General features: G+C 40.1%; 1 protein-coding gene across 1 annotated transcript in view; it reads right to left on the reverse strand.

The window, feature by feature from the left end:
* ABCC8 (ATP binding cassette subfamily C member 8) overlaps positions 1-11,932 on the reverse strand; it is a gene marked incomplete at its 3' end in the record, with an annotated part of 78,484 nt that extends 66,552 nt beyond the window's left edge. The window contains exons 1-3 of the mRNA XM_081327064.1: positions 11,714-11,932; positions 4,649-4,790; positions 2,417-2,538 (exon numbers count right to left, since the gene is read on the reverse strand). Coding sequence (XP_081183190.1) covers positions 2,417-2,538; positions 4,649-4,790; positions 11,714-11,861 — 412 coding nt within the window. The 5' untranslated portion in view covers positions 11,862-11,932. The remainder of the gene's footprint in view (positions 1-2,416; positions 2,539-4,648; positions 4,791-11,713) is intronic.
* Between the last annotated feature and the right edge of the window lie 7,427 nt (positions 11,933-19,359).

The raw sequence follows: 19,359 nt of genomic DNA on the forward strand, positions 1-19,359 counted from the left end.
ATCTATTTCCATTTTGCAAGGAACCCCTTGTAAATGGACTATGATTTTTAATTTTCCTTCCGGAAAATTATTGTTTTTCCTTTTCCTACTATGATTGACTCACGCCACCTCCCCGTGGTTCAGAACTTTAGCCCACGGTCTAGGGGTCTCTTTGCCACTATAGTAAGGGGTTACCTTACCTTCGGGCCAAACGTCGACTTCGTGAAGGCGATTTTCGCGTGCACAACCCCTGCAGATGGCTTGGATGTGGCCGGTCTTCCCACACGATCTACATTTGGCGGTACGGAATCTGCAAGTGGCGCGGGGATGGTTGCCCCCGCAGCTGCCACACCGGTTGTCGTTGTCACGCGGTCTCGTTGCGGAGTCTCTCCATGGTCTTTGGGCCGCTGTCATTTGTCGTTGCGGTGTTGCGGGTTGGCATCGGCGGTTCGATTCAGGCCCCTCACTTCGGGATGGTTTTGGCGCCATTTTTCCAAATCGTCTGGAGACTTCGGCGATGTCATCTTCCCATTGCTGGTCCACCTCCCCACAGTCCACAAGGCCTTCTTGGTTGATTTCGGCAAGCGCGGCCATGCTACTACGGGGGGGGGTCGCGATACCCGGTGGATTCGTACGTTAATAGTTCGTCGAGTACTTCTTGCAAATTGCCGGTGGGCTTGGCGATTATTCTATTTTGTAGATGCTCGTCTCGCAAGCCCAGTACTACTCGGTCCCGAATTCTGATTTCCAAGTTGTCATACTTGCATCGTACTGCGGCTTCCCTGACGGCGGCAACGAATTTTTGAATTGATTCGCCCGGTCTCTGGTTCCTTTTTTCGAAAATACGACGCCAAAAGAGTTCGGATCTCCTAGGCGTGAAATGTACTTTTAGCTTAGCTAACAGATCGGCATACGTAACACTAGAGACCGGCCGTGGTTGACAAAGTCCTACAGCAATCCGATATACTGGTGTGCCGCAAATTGTCAGTAGCGCTGCCGCCTTTTTCCGGTCGTCCGTTATCCCGTTTACAAGCAGGAATCCTTCGACCTGTCCTATATATTCTTCCCAGTCCTCTGGGAAGTTTGGGTCGAATTCTTTTAAGGACCCAATTTGCGCCATTCGGAGGATTGTTTATTCCGCCGCGGCCGCTTGGTTGACTGTGCTTCTTTCAAATTTGCCACCTTTGCGCAGCTGTTCCGCCGAACCTTCTCTGGTCTGCCGTCTATCCCACCTTCGTCGCCAATTGTTTGGTTCAGGTAGACAATGACTCAGAGAGGTTCACAATGAAAGAGTTTATTCAATACACATAAGTCAACTGTCAACTGTCAAATGTTTCAGGCTTTTATAGTAGAACTGTTTAAACTGTAACCAATCATCAATCGCTATCTTCCCGCTTCTTTGCTACTTTAACCAATGGTTGCACCAGAATCTCCCGCTTCAAGAACCTACTTTTGCAACCTGCTATTTTACATGTTTGCAACTATTTACAGACACAACAGTTTAACTCTTTTTTATTATTTTATTTATAATAAACAAACAGCAGGTTATTAATCCAAATGAATTTTATATTGCATATTTGTATAATCAAAATCTTCTGTTAAATATATAGGTAGATTTAATATATTATCATTATTAAAAAATGTTTTAATAGTGTCTCAAAAAATCTCATTTTGAGAAGATAAAAGATAAAATCAAAGAGCAATATAATTTTATGTTTAAAAAAGCCCTAAAACAAACAACAGGGATTTTGAGATAATCTGAGGAACTTCATTGACAGGTTCATAATGTTGTTAGGAGGTTCCCTGATACATTTATGGCTAATGAAATCTTTATTTTTTTTATTCCAAGATATAACAAAAAACACATGAAATTTAGATAACTATATGCTCTCACTGTTGAAAAGAGTGCTTTATGTAACAGTGAAAATATATAAACTACATATTTTTAAAAATATATAAACTATTTATGTAATAGTGAAAATATATAAACTATTGTTTTTGTTAGAAATTATCGTACACTGCCTAGAATTCATTGAAATGGCAATAATAAATAAATAGCATACAGCACTATTAACATAAAATGCAGATGCATAAACTTAGTAATTCATACTTTAACATCACAACTATATTACAGGAAAACTATGGGAAATATTGGACATGTTAGGGAATGATGTCTTGTAGAAATAAACTCTTACTTTCGATTAAATTAGGGAGAGAAGAACATTTCTGGGAAAACTAGGAAACTATTCTAAATTCTTGTAATATGGCATTGGAGTGTCACATTTCCTCTAAAACTGTTTTGGAGTAACTAAAATCCTATGCATTTTTATCTATAATACAAGCAATTTCATAAGAACATATGAAGATCTGAAAGCTTATCTAATCAAGCATTATGCTCCCAAGCTTGCCACCCACATTCCTTATAGGTGATACATACCTATTAATAATTTTGGAAAATTGGATGTTTCAATGTTGTGATAATAAACAATGGATGTGATGGCTGCCAAAAATGCCATCCCTGGTGGCATGTATAGGTGTAAATGACCAGATTTCGAAATCCTAAGTAAAATGAAACATATTAATAAGTAGGTTCATTCTTTCAAAGAGAAATATTAATATGTATATGTAAAAGAATATGTGCACTTCCAACTCTCTCCAGATGGAGCATTTTCATATGCAGACATAAGGAAGTGTATCAGTGTTATAGTAAATCTAAGATAAGCAATATTATATAGGCCCACTTTTTCCCTTCATTTTTCAGGGCAAGGATACAGAAAAAGGGGGAAATGACGTGCTTGTATTTGTACTGTTATGAAGTATATTAAATACATACAGCAACTGAGAGCATCTGGGTGACCTCATCTGGGTTTAGAAGCTAAACGGGATTACTCATTTAGTATTTGAATGGAAGATTGCCAAGAAACAACATTTCAAAACTGTGGATGAACGTACTATTTCCATACTGCTACCAAGAAAATTACATGGCCATGGGGATTAATTCATCAGAAATTAAGCTCACTTCCAAGAAGGCTATTTTAAAAAAGAAGGGGTGGATGGTAAAAATTTTTAGTCTAGAGATCATAAATTGCCCATTAATGACTTGTTTGTGAACCTCAGATCTCCCACTGGGACCCAAATGTAGTTCTTTTGTTATATTTTTGAGTTTGAGGGGTCCTTGGTGTCCCTGAGCTTGTTTATTTGCAGATATTTTATTACCCAAACTAGGTAACATCATCAGTGCTAGGGTACCTTTCTGAGTTTTGGGAACACAATAAGCGTAAGAAATTCAGCCCACTTTCTAACCTTTGAAACTCATTCCAGATTGGCCATTGGTCTTGCCCACTTTTTGAATGCGATCTTCTCACATGCTGTACAAGTCTTAAGCTTCTATAGCCAAATAGACAGTTACAAAGAGAAAATGCTTCATCTTTCAAGGCTGATAGATATTTGAACTATTAAAAAAAATCAGTCCTCCTTTCTACATTTCACTCCTGAGATGTATTTGCATACTACTATTCCTAAGTAGTATTAAATACAAGATAAGGATTTGGGATTACTGTAGATCTTGGCTTCAGTCTTAACTAAACATTCATTCTGCTGAAAGAATGGATTTTTATGTAATGGGACTTCCCCCTTTTTTTCTGCAAGTCCTGCTTTCCCAAACTGCTCTTAGATATTGCGGGAAATTAGGAAACAAGGGTTCAGATGTAACTCTAAATAAATCTTTCTGCTATTATTAAATAATCTTACCATTGGCTTATGCACTTCCCATCTTTAATTGTATGCTTTACAACAATAGATAAAAAGGTGTTTTATTCAGTTTTAGTGCAGAATTACAAACAGATAAACTATAATTTAGAAAATCAATAAAATCACTTTATGCAAACCAGACCAAATTAGCTAGATAACACTTCAGGTGGAATCCCATCAGCATAGTGTGATATACGGTGTGAAAACACTACTATTGGAAGAAATCTTTAGTAAAAATACATCCCCTTGCCCCCAACATGGAGGGAAGGATTCTTTATGAGACTAACCAATGAATAATAATTACCAGAAGAGAGCCATGTTAGTATATGTTAGTCCAAAATCAGAGTCTGGTAGCACCTTTGCAAATTAACACATTTTATTAAATAAAATAACAAGAACTGTTACTTATATACTCTTAGAATAACAAGTGTCTGTTTCTTCAGCATTACAATAAAAAATGTAGGTAACCTTTGCCTTTCTAACAGTGTGGTCTCATCATACATTTTAAAGTGAACAGCATTGTAGGTTGAAGGTCCTAAATATTCTTATTGGGGGAAAAACTCTTTTTTAAATAGTTTGGATTCAGATTTATACATTTTGAGAACAGTGCATTTTCCCCCTCTGTTTGGATATTTTGAACCTTTATAGGTATGGGAATCATAGAGTGTAGAAAATATAGTGTAGAAAATATATTCACAACAATGTGACAAACAAAATAGAATCATCTGGCTAGTTAAAAACAATTGTGCATGTATATATGCAATATTAGTTATTATTATTTTTTTTTAATACATGTCACAAGTTAATCACCATGAACTTAATATTCAATTCCTAACAAACAAAACAGTTCAGCAAGTTATGTTAGAATAAATATATTTTTATATGTATTTATATATATATATATATTGTGCATTCTTACCCATCTGACACGATCCCTTCAGCTATTTCACAGACCAGCACAAACAAAAGGATAAAAGTCAAAATCCACCGTAAATTATGACCAGGAAAATGAAGCCAAGTGCTATGATGGATATGAACTTTGGAACTTTGACTTCCCCATCCTAATATAAAAAGCAAATAATCACCATTACCTTAACATTTTTGTGCAAATAACAAATCTAATTTCCTGCCCTAACTATCCTAAACTGGGGAGGAAAATATTGATCAATTCTGGGAGTTTTTAAGATAACAAATTAAGAGAGATTTAAAAAACACAGAAATGAGAAATACTTTATTAAAGAAAGGTTTGGCACTGATACTGTTGAAAAAACAACAACCCACCTAATTGTATTAAGAGTGTAGTATGACACAGATGGAATCAAGGATCCATCTCTGTTGGGCTGTAGTTAGGCTAGAGATTCAAAATAATCATAGAACTTCTGAAAGTAGTTAATCCTATAGATTGAGAAACTAACCATTTGGATTTAGTTTCTCTGATAAGAATAAAGAAAATATATTTAAGTTCCTAACAGTCAGGAATTCAACCAGCAACAATGGTGAGTATAGTAGTGAGAGTGTTTGGACTTCCTTGGTTTTGCCAGTGGGCCTGGGGAACCCAGAATTTGAAGAAGCCCATCAAATGGCTTATTTAATTGTGTGCTGTTGTGGAGATCATTGGTTTTTTAAAAATCTTTTATTTTTTTCTACTTTGTGCTTTTTAGCTGTAAGCCATCTAGAGTTGCTGTGAGTAGGCGGCTATATAAATGTTCTAAAATAAATAAATAAATATTCATTTCTTACAGAGTAACTGAGAATAAAACCGTAGGTGGTGGTGATTATAAACTCTATGAAGGATATATGGGAAAAGGTTACACTGTTTTCTGCACATTTTTAAATTTTATTTCTTTATTTTCTTTATACCCTAAATTATTTTTACAAATAATTCAAGTTAATGAACACATACAATACTCTCTACAACAACAACCCTGTGAGGTGAGTTGGGTGGAGAGAGAGAGTGGCTGGCCCAGAGTGACCCAGCTGGCTTTCATGGCTAATAAGGTGGAATTTGAACTCATGGTCTCCTGCTTTCTAGCCTTGTGCCTTAATCACTAGTAAGTTCAGGAAGGCTAGGTTCAGCATCACTGTGAATAATTCCTTTCTTTATATTGTTGTTGTTAGTTGCGAAGTCATGTCCAACCCATCGCGACCCCATGGACAACATTCCTCCAGGCCTTCCTGTCCTCTACCATCTTCTGGAGTCCATTTAGGCTCATGCCTACTGCTTCAGTGACTCCATCCAGCCACCTCATTCTCTGTCATCCCCTTCTTCTCTTGCCCTCAATCTTTCCCAGCATTAGGCTCTTCTCCAGTGAGTCCTTCCTTCTCATTAGGTGGCCAAAGTATTTGAGTTTCAACTTCCATGATCTGGCCTTCTAAAGAGCAGTCAGGGTTGATCGGACTGACCGGTTTGATCGCTTTGCAGTCCAAGGGACTCGCAGGAGTCTTCTCCAGCACCATAGTTCAAAGGCCTCAATTCTTTGGCGCTCAGCCTTTCTTATGGTCCAACTTTCACAGCCATACATTGCAACTAGGAAGACCATAGCCTTGACTATACGCACTTTTGTTGGCAGGGTGGTGTCTCTGCTTTTTAGTGTGCTGTCTAGATTTGCCATTGCTTTCCTCCCCAGGAGCAAGCATCTTTTAATTTCTTGGTTGCAGTCCCTGTCTGCGGTGATCTTGGAGACCAGGAAAATAAAATCTGTCACTACCTCCATTTCTTCCCCATCTATTTGCCAGGAATTGAGAGGGCCGGATGCCATGATCTTGGTTTTCTTAATGTTTAGTTTCAACCCAAGTTTTGCACTCTCCTTCTTCACTCGCAACAAGAGGCTCTTTAGTTCCTCTTCACTTTCTGCCGTTAGAGTGGTATCATCTGCATATCTTAGGTTGTTGATATTTCTTCCGACAATCTTAATTCCAACTTTTGATTCATCTAGCCCTGCATTTCTCATGATGTGCTCTGCATATAAGTTAAATAGGCAGGGCGACAGTATACAGCCTTGCCGGACTCCTTTCCCAATTTTGAACCAATCAGTAGTTCCGTGTCCAGTTCTCACTGTTGCTTCTTGACCCGCATATAGGCTTCTCAAGAGACAAATAAGATGATCTGGTACTCCCATCTCTTTAAGAACTTGCCACAGTTTGTTGTGATCCACACAATCAAATGATTTAGCATAGTCAATGAAGCAGAAGTAGATGTTTTTCTGGAACTTCCTAGCTTTCTCCATGATCCAGCATATGTTGGCAATTTGATCTCTAGTTCCTCTGCCTCTTCAAAATCCTCACTGTACTTCTGGTAGTTCTCGATCCACATATTGCTGGAGTCTAGCTTGTAGGATTTTAAGCATAACTTTACTAACATGTGAAATGAGTTCAATGATGTGATAGTTTGAACATTCTTTGGCACTGCCTTTCTTTGGAATTGGAATGTAAACTGATCTTTTCCAATCCTGTGGCCACTGGTGAGTTTTCCAAATTTGCTGGCAAATTGAGTGTAGCACTTTTACTGCATCATCTTTTAAGATTTTGAATAGCTCAGCTGGAATACTGTCACCTCCACTAGCTTTGTTGTTGCTCAGCTTTCCTAAGGCCCATTTCACTTCACATTCTAGGGTGTCTGGCTCGAGGTCAGTGACCACCTCATCGTGGTTATCAGGGACGTTAAGCTCATTCTTGTATAGTTCTTCTGTGTAATTTTTCCACCTCTTCTTAATCTCTTCTGCCTGTTAGGTCCCTGCCATTTTGATCCTTTATCATGCCCATTTTTGCATGAAACGTTCCCTTCATCTCTCCAATTTTCTTGAAGAGATCTCTAGTCCACCCTATTCTATTGTTTTCTTCTATTTCTTTGCACTGTTCATTCATTCTTATCTCTTCTAGCTATTCTCTGGAATTCTGCATTCAATTGGGTGTATCTTTCTTTTTCTCCCTTGCCTTTTGCTTCCCTCCTGTCCTCAGCTATTTGCAAAGCTTCCTCAGACAGCCATTTTGCTTTCTTGCATTTCTTTTTCTTTGGGATGGTTTTAGTTGCTACTTTTTGTACAATGTTGCGAACCTCTGTCCATAGTTCTTCAGGCACTCTGTCTATCAAATCTAATTCCTTATATCTATTTGTCACCTCTACTGTATATTCGTCAGGGATATGATTTAGTTCATACCTGAGTGGCCTAGTGCTTTTCCCTACTTTCTTCAGTTTAAGCCTAAATTTTACAATGAGAAAATTTATGCTCTGAGCCACAGTCAGCTCCTGGTCTTGTTTTTACTGACTGTATAGAGCTTCTCCATCTTTGGCTGCAGAGCACATAGTCAATCTGATTTCTGTGTTGACCGTCTGGTGATGTCCATGTGTAGAGCTGTCTCTTGGGTTGCTGGAGAAGAGTGTTTGCTATGACCAATGTATTCTCTTGACAAAATTCCATCAGCCTGTGCCCTGCTTCATTTTGTACTCCAAGGCCAAACTTGCCTGTTATTCTGGTTATCTTTTGGCTTCCTAATTTAGCATTCCAATCCCCCATGATGATAAGGACATCATTTTTTGGTGTTAGTTCTATAAGGTGCTGTAGGGCTTCATAGAACTGGTCAATTTCATCCTCTTCAGCACCGGTGGTTGGGGCATAGACTTGGACTACTGTGATATTGCATGGTTTGCCTTGGATTCAAACTGAAATCATTCCGTCATTTTGAGGATTATATCCCAGTATTGCTTTTCCTACTCTTTTATTGACTATGAAGGCTACTCCATTTCTTCTGAGGGATTATTGCCCGCAGTTGTATACCTGATGGTCCTCTGAATTAAATTCACCCATTCCTGTCCATTTTAGTTCTCTGATTTCTAAGATATTGATGTTCAGTCTTGTCATCTCTTGTTTGACCACGTCCAGCTTGCCTTGATTCATGGATCTTACATTCCAGGTTCCTATGGAGAAGAAATATTTACAGCATTGGACTTTCCTTTCACCACCAGACACATCCACAGCTGAGCGTCCTTTCGGCTTTGGCCCAGTCGCTTCATTCTTTCTGGCGCTACTAGTTCTAGCCCTCTGCTCTTCCCCAATAGCATATTGGACGCCTTCTGACCTGACGGGCTCATCTTCCATCGTCATATCTTTTTTTCCTTTTGGTACTGTCCATGGGGTTTTCATGGCAAAGATACTGGAGTGGATTGCCATTTCCTTCTCCCTTAGATCACGTTTTGTCAGAACTCTCTGCTATGACCTTTCCATCTTGAGTGGTCCTGCATGGCATAGCTCATAGCTTCATTGAATTACGCAAGCCCCTTTGCCACGACAAGGCAGTAATCCATGAAGGGGTTTCTTTATATACATATTTCCTTTTGAAACTGTTAATTGTTTTGCAATTTATCCAGAAAGCTCTTGTTTGGCAGATCAAAATAACATACATAATGATTTTCATGATTATCAAGGACACTTTCTTTGCAAACAAGAAAACACTGCTATCTGTGAACCACTAAGGGGGAAAAACACACAAAAAGTTAGCAGTGGTACTTTTTATATGTCTCGTATACAGCAGGGATTTTCAACTTTTTCACCCATTCTACCACTTTTAGGATATGGCAACATCTGAGTACCACCAGTTGCCTAGCAAGGTGTCAAAAACTTGATGACCAAAAAAAAATGAAAGAAAAAGAAAAAAGTGTTGAAGTACAGGTAGTCCTTGACTTACAACAGTTCGCTTAGTGACTGTTCAAAGTTACAATGGCACTGAAAAAAGTGCCTCCCAAGCCACAGCAGAGCAAGACATCTGCCTGCCCTCCCAGTGGCGTTCTTCCTTCTGTCTGAGGTTTTCATTGTTGTGAGCAGTTCTGTTGAGGATTGGTAGTGGGGGTGGGATGGGGAGTGTCTGATTTTTATTCCTGTCTGCTGGGTGGTTGCAGCAGGTTTTGGTCACTTCACATGACCCTGGGACACTGTGACTGTCATAAATATGAATCAGTTGCTAAGCATCTAAATGTAAATCACAAGACCCTGGGGATGCTGCAACATTCCAGCTGATTGGCGCTTGTTTGGGCTCAGCAGAAGCACCAGGATCAGTGCCGAGATCCAGCTGGAGCCTGGTGCTGATCCTGGCGCTTCTGCTGAGCCCTGACAGCCCTGCAGCTCCAGCCATCTCTCGCTCAGGCTTGTGCGGTGCTGCCAGTTCAGCTCCTTCCCCTCCCCTGCTACCATTTTTCTAAGATGGTTGCATACCACCTACAAGGTGCCAATGTACCACAGGTGGTACCCGTACTACTGGTTGAAAAGCCCCGGTATACAGATTCTGTTGTGTCTAGAAAAAACACTGAAAAATACTTCTTGTCAAAATAATTTGTCAATGATTATGGATTCATTAGCTTAGGATCTAATTCAAAGTATTTTATTAAAAGTTCTAACACTTCAAGGACTTCCCTAGATTATTTGTTACACAGCAGAAATGATTACTGTACTGATTGTGAAGATGTTTAATTTTATTGCATTTATTAAACAAATTTATATAGCAGCCTACCTACCAAAAGAAACTTCGGATACCTGTACGAATGTTTAAAACTAAGAAATGCTAAGGAAAATCTCTGTCTTCAGATAGAAAACTCTTGTTACTAATTAAAACTGTACACGCTATCCATATGCTCCTCCCCCAACAATACACAAACAAACAAACAAACAAACAAACACACACACACAGAGTTGGAAGAGGTGGGAAAATATAGGAGGGCAAGTAGTAGAAATTATCACATGAAGATCCTACCATCTCTCACATACTGAGGAATATATTCTTATATATTCATAAAGGTAAAGGTAAAGGTTCCCCCGCACATGCGTGCTAGTCGTTTCTGACTCTAGGGGCCGGTGCTCATCTCCGTTTCAAAGCCGAAGAGCCAGCGCTTGTCCGAGGACGTCTCCGTGGTCATGTGGCCAGCATGACTAGACGCCAAAGGCGCACGGAACGCTATTACCTTCCCACCGCAGTGGTCCCTATTTTTCTACTTGCATTTTTACGTGCTTTCGAACTGCTAGGTTGGCAGAAGCTGGGATGAGTAACAGGCGCTCACTCTGCTACGTGGCACTCGGGATTATTATTATATTATTATATTCATTTATTCATTTATTATATTATTATATTCATACTCTCCTTTAAAAGTCACCATAACCTTGTGCTCGATTTCATTTCACACTGCGAGTCATAATGTTCCATTTATGGTACCCGACAACGCTTGCAGTATTTGCAAAGAAGAACATTTGATTCCGCTAAGCCCATCGGAGACCCAGGGAATGACTGGATATGGAACCCACATCCTATCCATGCCATTGGCTGCCGAAGAAGAATTGCTTGGTGAAGAGGAGAAAAGTGAAAAAAGAAAGATATGGAAATTCACAGTAATCCAGGTCATACTTGTCTCAAAAGTGTTGGCTTTTTTTCTTCCTCAAAAGGCAACTGGGCTGTTGTTGTTTTTTTCCTTGAGGAAGAAGAAAACGTTGGATGGATGAGAAACGAAACGTTTTGTTCTTCTTCCAGGGAAAAAAACAGCCCAGTTGCCTTTTGAGAGGGAGAGGGAGAGGGAGAGGGAGAGGGAGAGGGAGAGGGAGAGAGAGAGAGAGAGAGAGAGAGAGAGAGAGAGAGAGAGAGAGAGAGAGAGAGAATTCGCTTTTGAGACAAGAAAGCAGGTCAGCTTCGTTCAGCCCACAGGAGTTCGCTTACTTCAGTTCGCCCGTGCCTCGGAGCTCTGCGAATAAGCAGCCTGTCCTGCTTCCTGAGCCCCGCTGGAGATGGGCGACGCCAAGAAAGGTGACCCAGAAGCGCAGCCCAGCACGGAGGACGGTCCGCGGGGAGAGCAAGAGGGCCGGGAATCTGCTGTGGAAGTGGGGAAGGTGGGCGCTGCAAACGGCGGGAAGGACAAGCGCTAAGAAAGCATTTGCGCGCACACCCACCCCGCTCCGCTCCGCTCCCTCCCTCTCTCTCTCTCCCTCCCCCCTCCCAGAGCTGCACTCACCTATGAAGAGAATGGGGAACGTGATGAAAAGCAGGAAAACATGGGGGACCACGTTCAGGGCGTCCACGAAACAGCCGTTGTTGAGCACCCCGTCGGTCACCTTGTAAGCAGTCGAGTTGTGCCCGCTGCCACAGAAAGCCAAAGGCATGGTGGAAGAGGAGGCGGAGGAGGCGGCGGCGGCGGGATGAAGATGAAGCCGGACCGGACAGCCACCGAGGCGCGGCTGAAGAGCTCCGGCTTTCCTGCCTTGGCGGCGCTCTTCTCGCGCCTTTACTTGAGGGACGCGGCAGCCAGCCCGCCCCATTCGCGCGTGGAGGAAGCCATCGGAAAGCGGCCAGATGCGCTTCCTCGGGAGGGAGGGAGAGAGAGAGAGAACGAGCGAGCACGTGTGTGTGTGTGTGTGTGCGCGCGCGCGCGCTGGGTAACTTGCTACGGGGACGCGCGCGGATTTCTCTTTCGGGGACCAGCAGGTGAGCTGCAAAAAGGAGAGATGCGCTGATCGGGAGAGGCGAGGGCTCCAGGTGGCAAAAGCGGCGCGCGCCTGCGCTTTCTCCAACAATGGACCGACCGGGCGCTCTCGCCTCGCTTCGCCGCAGCTCCGGGAGCAGCTGAGGGAAAGAGGAGGCGCAGCCCGGTACTTAAAGGAGCCGCTTCCTCGCGTTGGCCCGAGAGCGGCCTCCCCTCCTTTCTTAGGGTCAAGCGCCCGTGCATGGGAAAGCCCGCTTCCTCTTTTTGTAAATAGTTCTAATGCAGGCGGGCATTAATACTTGACCCTTGGCCTCGGTTGCCTGGGGAAAACATCGCGCTTTGCAGAGAGGAAAAGCGGCGTGCGTAGTAAAATAGGAATGACAGCGCAAAGCGTAGTGAAGTGTTAACTGTTATTATTTCGGCGAAATTTGGCCCGGTGTCACTGAAGCCCAGAAAGACCCACTCACCGGCTCACTCATTCACTCGCTCACATGCACTTTCACCACCTCAGCTGAGGCAGCACAATAAATTCCAGTGCCATCATATTTATTACATAATCACGGTTTTTTAAGATAATTTTTTTTTCTTGAGAACGAGGGTAGTGATATTTATCTTACGTGTAAAAGTACTAATAAAAACTAATTATTCTGCGTACTTTTATCCAAAACAATAGATGCCTTTTGCAAAAAAAAAGTTTTCAAAAGGGAATCTCATAATTAGGACTAAATCTCAGGTTGAATGTTGTCTGAAGAACATTTACTTTAAGAAACTATAGCTGATTTTAATGCCAGAAATAATCTGATTTCTGATTTAAGCAGCTTATAAATATTACTGTTCTCTTTTGGAACATTGATTATTTAGAGAGCCAGTCGGGCAGAATGGATAAAATTCTGTGTTGGAGTAGCTTCTAGTCCATCTTCAGTCATGAAAGCTCATTGGGCTACTTTGGGTCAGTCACTTTCCCACAGCCCAGCTTATACAGGGATTGTTGGAGTACTTGGCACAGTCTGTCATCGTGAGCACCTGAATGAAAGGCAAGATATTAAACAAATAATGTTATAGTTAAAAGATGATAGAGGTCCCAGATTCACACTAAATTGCTACACCTGAATATTCTAATAATGCTAGAGAACACATACAGACTATAGGTACGTGGTACACTCTTTCAAAAACCAGGAAAAAAATGCAGAATGTGACAGAAGTCACGTAATTTTCCTTCCTCAAAATTTCATCTTGTGTTTTTGTTTTGCAAATGATTTTTTTTCTAACAACTGAGGAGATGTCATTGATAGCTGAAAACTCAGAAGCCATGGAAGCATGGATAAGATCCTCAGTGGGTTATGGCAGCTCCTCAGTGTTCCTGGTCTCCCAAGATTAGCAATGCTTAACTTGACAGCTGACACTGCATATTCCTACCTCTCTTGTCATCAAATGTTTCCCAGCAAGGTTTTTTTTTAGGGACAACTAATGTATGCATTGACTTAGCTTGCAAGATGAAATTAAACAAGCTGCTGTATACCTGAAGTCTTGTTCCTTTAGTTCAGTGTTTCTCATCTTCAACAACTGTGAGAAACTGTGTTTCTCATCTTCAACAAGATGTATAGACTTTTTCCAGAATTCCCCAGATAGCTTGGATTCTCTTTGGAGAGTTCTGGGGATCGATGTCCACACATCTTAAAGTTGCTGAGATGGGGAAACACTACTTCAGTTACATGAAGATACTGAGATTGCACAGGCTTTACAACTTTCTTAGTCTTTTAAGTGCCCTCTTCAAATCAGAATGTATGAGAATATGATACTATTCTATTAAAATAAAATTAAAAAAATAAAGTCCACTTCCTTACAGGTTTGGATTGAATGTTTTGGATCTTAGCAAATTCATCTGATTGCATATCTGGTGAAAAATTCAGCACAAAGGTCAGCTCTTTACAAATATCTTCATACTGTACTTTCTAATTTCTTGGATTATCTTAATTCTCACCCAATACAAATATCTAAATCATAATTGTTTTTTTTAAGGAAGTGGGATTTCTGCTGAGTAAAACATGAGATTCTTAAGTTCCCTTAAGCCAGGGGTGTCAAACTCCCGGCCAATGGGCCGGATGCATCATCTGGAAGCCACGCCCACCCCATTGCCGGCAATGGCAAAACTGTCCTGATACATTGCGTGACGTCACATGATGCCACAAGTTTGACATGTCTGCCTTAAGCAGAACAATTGTTGTGATTCAGGATCAGCCTGTGGGTTTGGCAGTTGGGTCGGTTGATTCAGAGGAGGAGGAGGGGGGGTGTTAGGTTGCTGAGGGTGTTGGAGAGCTTGCTGATGAGAGTCCTCAGCCAGGCCCCTCCCACCTGGTTACAACGCAGACCCAGCTATGTGAGCCTGACAGCGTGGATGATGACCCACAGCTGGCCCTGTTCAAGGACGCCCGACGCAGGAGGCAGTCAATCAGGAGTAAAAAGAGGAAGGCAATGGGGCACCTCGGAAGGAGGCAGAGAGAAGCCATGCCCTGAACTGTTTAAAAGGGGAATGCGTGGGAGGGCTGGTTTGCTGAAGGCAACCGTTTGAATAGCTCCTGTTTCATGGTTCGTGTTTGCTCTCTTTGCTCTGTTTTATGTTAATAAATTTGGCAGGCTTAGTTCCAGCCTCTTGCCATCTTGTAAAGGGGTTGTCCCTGCCTTTTCTGCAGGGCCGGTAGCAGGCTGGTACAGAACAACAATATTCATAAAATAGCTTATGCTAGTGAAGATATGAAAGAAATGGAAAAGATTTTATACCATGACACTATATCACATCTCTCTATCCTTTTGCTCTAACAATCTGCTTCTGAGCTTGGAGACCAGATATTGTTGCAGCATAATCATTTCTCTTTCTTCCAGAAAGCCTGCTATTCACAGAAGGAAAAATCAAATTATAAAGCTATATCACTTCCAATACAGCAAAAATATTTTATGAATAGACTTGGCATAGTTGACTTTAATGGCAGTCTTGCTCCAACTAACTGTTTAAAAAGATAACTTTATTAAAAGTTTTAATTATAGTACTGAAAGGTAATACAAAGGAGAAAAGAAAGGAAAAAAGGTGCAAGATAAAAAGGAAGAAAAAATTGAAAGAAAAAAAAAAACATAAGAAAGCATCTTCCCACCCTCTACATAACAAGCATAGCCATCATCTCTGAAAGTCTGCTAAATAAAATCCAAGTTGTTTGGTTTCAACTACTTCCATGATGTCACAATGTCACTGTTTACAAACCTTCTTAGTTTGAAGCACAAGAAATTCAAAAACCTTTGTCAATTGCTGTCTTAGAGTGAACTTATTAGGTGATGCCAAGGATCAGACTGCTGATCAGATTTGGTCCTCATTTGAAGGCTCTGGGAATAAATCAAGTTGAACTGGAGACAGGACAATCTTTTTTGGAGTGGGAGATATCTGATTTAGCAAACACAGAGGCATCATGCTGATGTTACCTTATTCTGCAGGATGGTTCCTAAAAAAGCAAACTTTTTTTAACCACCATTTCCCCTCAGCCCCCACTGCTTTTCAGTGCTGATGAAAATGTTTCTGAAAATAATTTCCTTTTCTGTTTAAAATTTTTGAAATATATTTTTCTTAGCCAGAATACCATTTTTGCTTTGAATATTTTGTATGTGTATTTTAAAAATTATAATTAACCTATATAAAGAGCCCTAGTAATGAAGTGGTTAAAGTGGAGTATTGCAAGCAAACTCTGCGCACAGCCTGGAGTTCAATCCTGATGGACTCAAGGTTGACTCAGCCTTCCATCCTTCCAAGGTCAATAAAATGAGGGCCCAGATTGTTGGAGGCAATATGCTGACATAGTAAATTGCCCAGAGACTGCTTATATGGGGCACTATATAAGTTTAAGTTCTATTGCTTTTGCTATAAAAAACCATATATTAGAACACAGCTTAAATATTTTTCCCAGTTTTATTTTCTCAGTATTATTCTGATTCTTCAAGTATACTGTAATTTTAAGGTATTCCTATCATGCCAAGAATATTGCCTAACTTTCTTCTAACAAAATACTTAATGGTCTTAATTAGGATACATGAAAATAATTATCTGGAACAAACTATAATCATTTTACTTGCGGAAAATTTCTAGGAAGTTCCAGAGCTTGGACAGAATAGAGTTTTCACTTATTAAAAGGCACTGACCTTGCAAAAGAGCTGGATTTCTGATAGCAATGCGATAACTTAAGGGTCAGTGGAAATTTTCTGCACTACCTTATTTAGAAACATATGTATACAAAAGATGCCATGTCTGTTGGGGAGTGAGCTTGGCTTGCATATTGACTCTGGTCTGCTTTTCATTTCTGCTGTCATTTCAAGGAGGTGTAAATAAGCTGAATCACATTGTGTCCAGATGGGAGCAATGTCAGTGTGATTACCTTATGGCATGTGAGCCAACAGGATTCTTAATATAAGTTAAGCTTATTTTGTTTTCCTTTGGTCCCACTGCTACCATGTGTTTTTGCATTTAGCTTGGTTATAAAAAAGACAAGTAAAATCTTAAAATCCAGGTTTTTAATAATCTGGCTTGATGCCTTCACTCTTGCTGTTGCTTCAAAATATTTTCCTGTATTTGGAGCTTTTTGCCAGCCAGACTCTTTGCCTCTTTTGTATTTTGTTCCTTCCTGCATATTTTTTGCCTCCAGGTTCAAACATGGGCTTCCAGAATACATTCTGGATGTATGATTACAATTTCTAGGACTGTGCATGTTTTAAAAATTATTAGGAGAAACTTTTTTGGTCCTCACATGCATCTCTTTACTACTCATTCAAGCAGACTGACTTTTTTCAGGTGTCCACAGAAACCAGAAAAGAGATGGTAAGGGGAGATGCAGCTCCCTTAAGAGTAGATTCCTTAGATCTATTTTTGTCCACTGTCTATTCTTCCCTTTAAGGGAAAGTGGTGAAGAAAGCTGTTGGCCTCCAGCTTCTGAGGACCCTGAAGGAAGCAGATTATCTGGATGTTTTCCACTCAGGATTCAGACTTGGGTAATATTGCTACTCCATGACCTACACTGGCTCCCAGTAAACTTTTGGGTGTGATTCAAGGTGCTGCTTATTACCTTTGAAGCCCTCCATGGCATAGGATCTGATCTACTCCCCAAAACATCTGCCAACTTCACATGCTCCCACAGTGAAGACATACTCCAGGTTCCTTCTTTTAAATGTCATGGAACTTAGGAAATGCACCTTTTCTGTGGTTACTCTGTTTTTTAGAGCAGTTTTTCTCCCCCCCCCCCCAATATATGACAGACCTTTAGGAACTGACTAAAAACGTGGCTCTTTGAATGGGACTCCCTTGTGGTTGTTTTGTTGTGTGCTTGGTCACTAATTTATATTTAATCTTGTTTTGACTTGGTGCTGATACATATTTGGAGGCACCAAAATTGCTCTGCAAGAGAGCATGCATAAAGTGTTTTAGATTTATTGTGTGTTCATGATGTACACAAATCAGAGTCACAATGAATTGAGAAGCCTTATCAATCTTAAAATGCATTAAATATATACATACTTTAATAGCAATAGCAATAGCAATAGCAATAAGCACTTTACAGCCCTCCTTAAGTGGTTTACAGAGTCATCCTATGGCCCCCAACAAACTGGATCCTCATTTTACCGACCTTGGAAGGATGGAAGGCTGAGTCAACCTTGAGCTGGTGAGGCTCAAACTGCCAAACTGCTGGCAGTCGGCAGTCAGTAGAATTAGCCTGCAGTACTGCATTCTAACCACTGTGCCACCAGGGCTCTTAAGGAGGGCATCTTTTTTAGGCTTACGTGGAACTGAAAAACAAGGGACAACTTTGATAAGTAATAGCTAAATCAGGGATGTCTGCAAGGAGAGAGCAAAAAAGTCAAGATGTTGCCACAACCATGTAATCAAAGCCCCACCCCTTCTGTATTTTCATTATGACAGGGCTTGTACTGCATAGTTGTGGCACTGAGAGAGATGTCTTGCTTGGAAAAGGTAAAAAAGTATTTTTGAATTATTTTTAAAATGCGCAGTTCTAGGAAGTTTGTTTTACTTACATTCCTGACTCCTACGACCAGCTTATAAACATATGCATATTTAAATAAGGCCTCTAAAGGTAGCTTTGAAACAAATAGTGGTAAATGTCCAGTAATTCTTATATGACTTTTGTAATTTAGTTAACACTTTTAGGCCCAGAGTTTTTAATCACAGTCCAAATAAAAAAGGTGGACTGGTGTGCCCTATAAGTATTCTCTGCGTAAAATTGCTGGCCTAAAAATAATTTCATTCTAATGCAGCCAGAGCAGAGATAGGGGCTAACAGCCTGATAGTTTTGCCCTCTTATTATCTCAGCTATGTAACTTTCTTAGCACTCATAACCAATCCCAAAGAGGGAAAGAAAGAAAATCATTATAATAATAAAATAAGTATAAAAACTCAACACATTTCAGTTTTTTATGTATTTAAATTATTTTATTGTTTCACCCCAAATCATGTTAGTTTAATTGTCAGATCTGTCTCACATAGAAAAAAACAACAATTTTGAGTGGTCCTTGGTGTTCTCTGAGCTTGGAAAAAAAACTTTTCAGTTTCCTCCAAGCAATGGGTAAACAAAAATATATTGAAGCTAAGAGAGGATGAGATCAGTGACCTGCATCCTGGAAAAGAGACAAGACTAGAAAAGTAATTAAAAAAAAGTCTGAAATCCAAACATGGTTTAGCACATCTCCTCTCCCCATGACATGTTTGCATAACTGCTAGAGAACTGAAATTATTTTATGAAAATGGTTTTGCATAAGGAAAATGACTCTATAAGCACACATTATTATTATTATTGTTATTATCATTATCAATAATAATAATAGTAATAATAGTAATAATAATAATAATAATAATAATAATAATAATAATAATAATAATAATAATAATAATAATAATAATAATAATAATAATAAAAATTTATATTTATATGCCGCCCTTCTCCCTATGGACTCAGGGCGGCTCACAGCAATAAAAAATTAAAAAACATAGAATACAAAGATTTAAAAAGAATTAAACAATAGATAAAGAAATAAAGGACAATTTAAGCCGATAAAAACCAAATTTAAAAAACCATGATCAGTCCAGGCCAGCTTGTTGGAACAACCATGTCTTCAGGTCACGGTGGAAGGATCGA

Source organism: Vipera berus, assembly GCF_964194415.1.
Source record: "Vipera berus genome assembly, chromosome: 1".
Taxonomy (NCBI): domain Eukaryota; kingdom Metazoa; phylum Chordata; class Lepidosauria; order Squamata; family Viperidae; genus Vipera; species Vipera berus.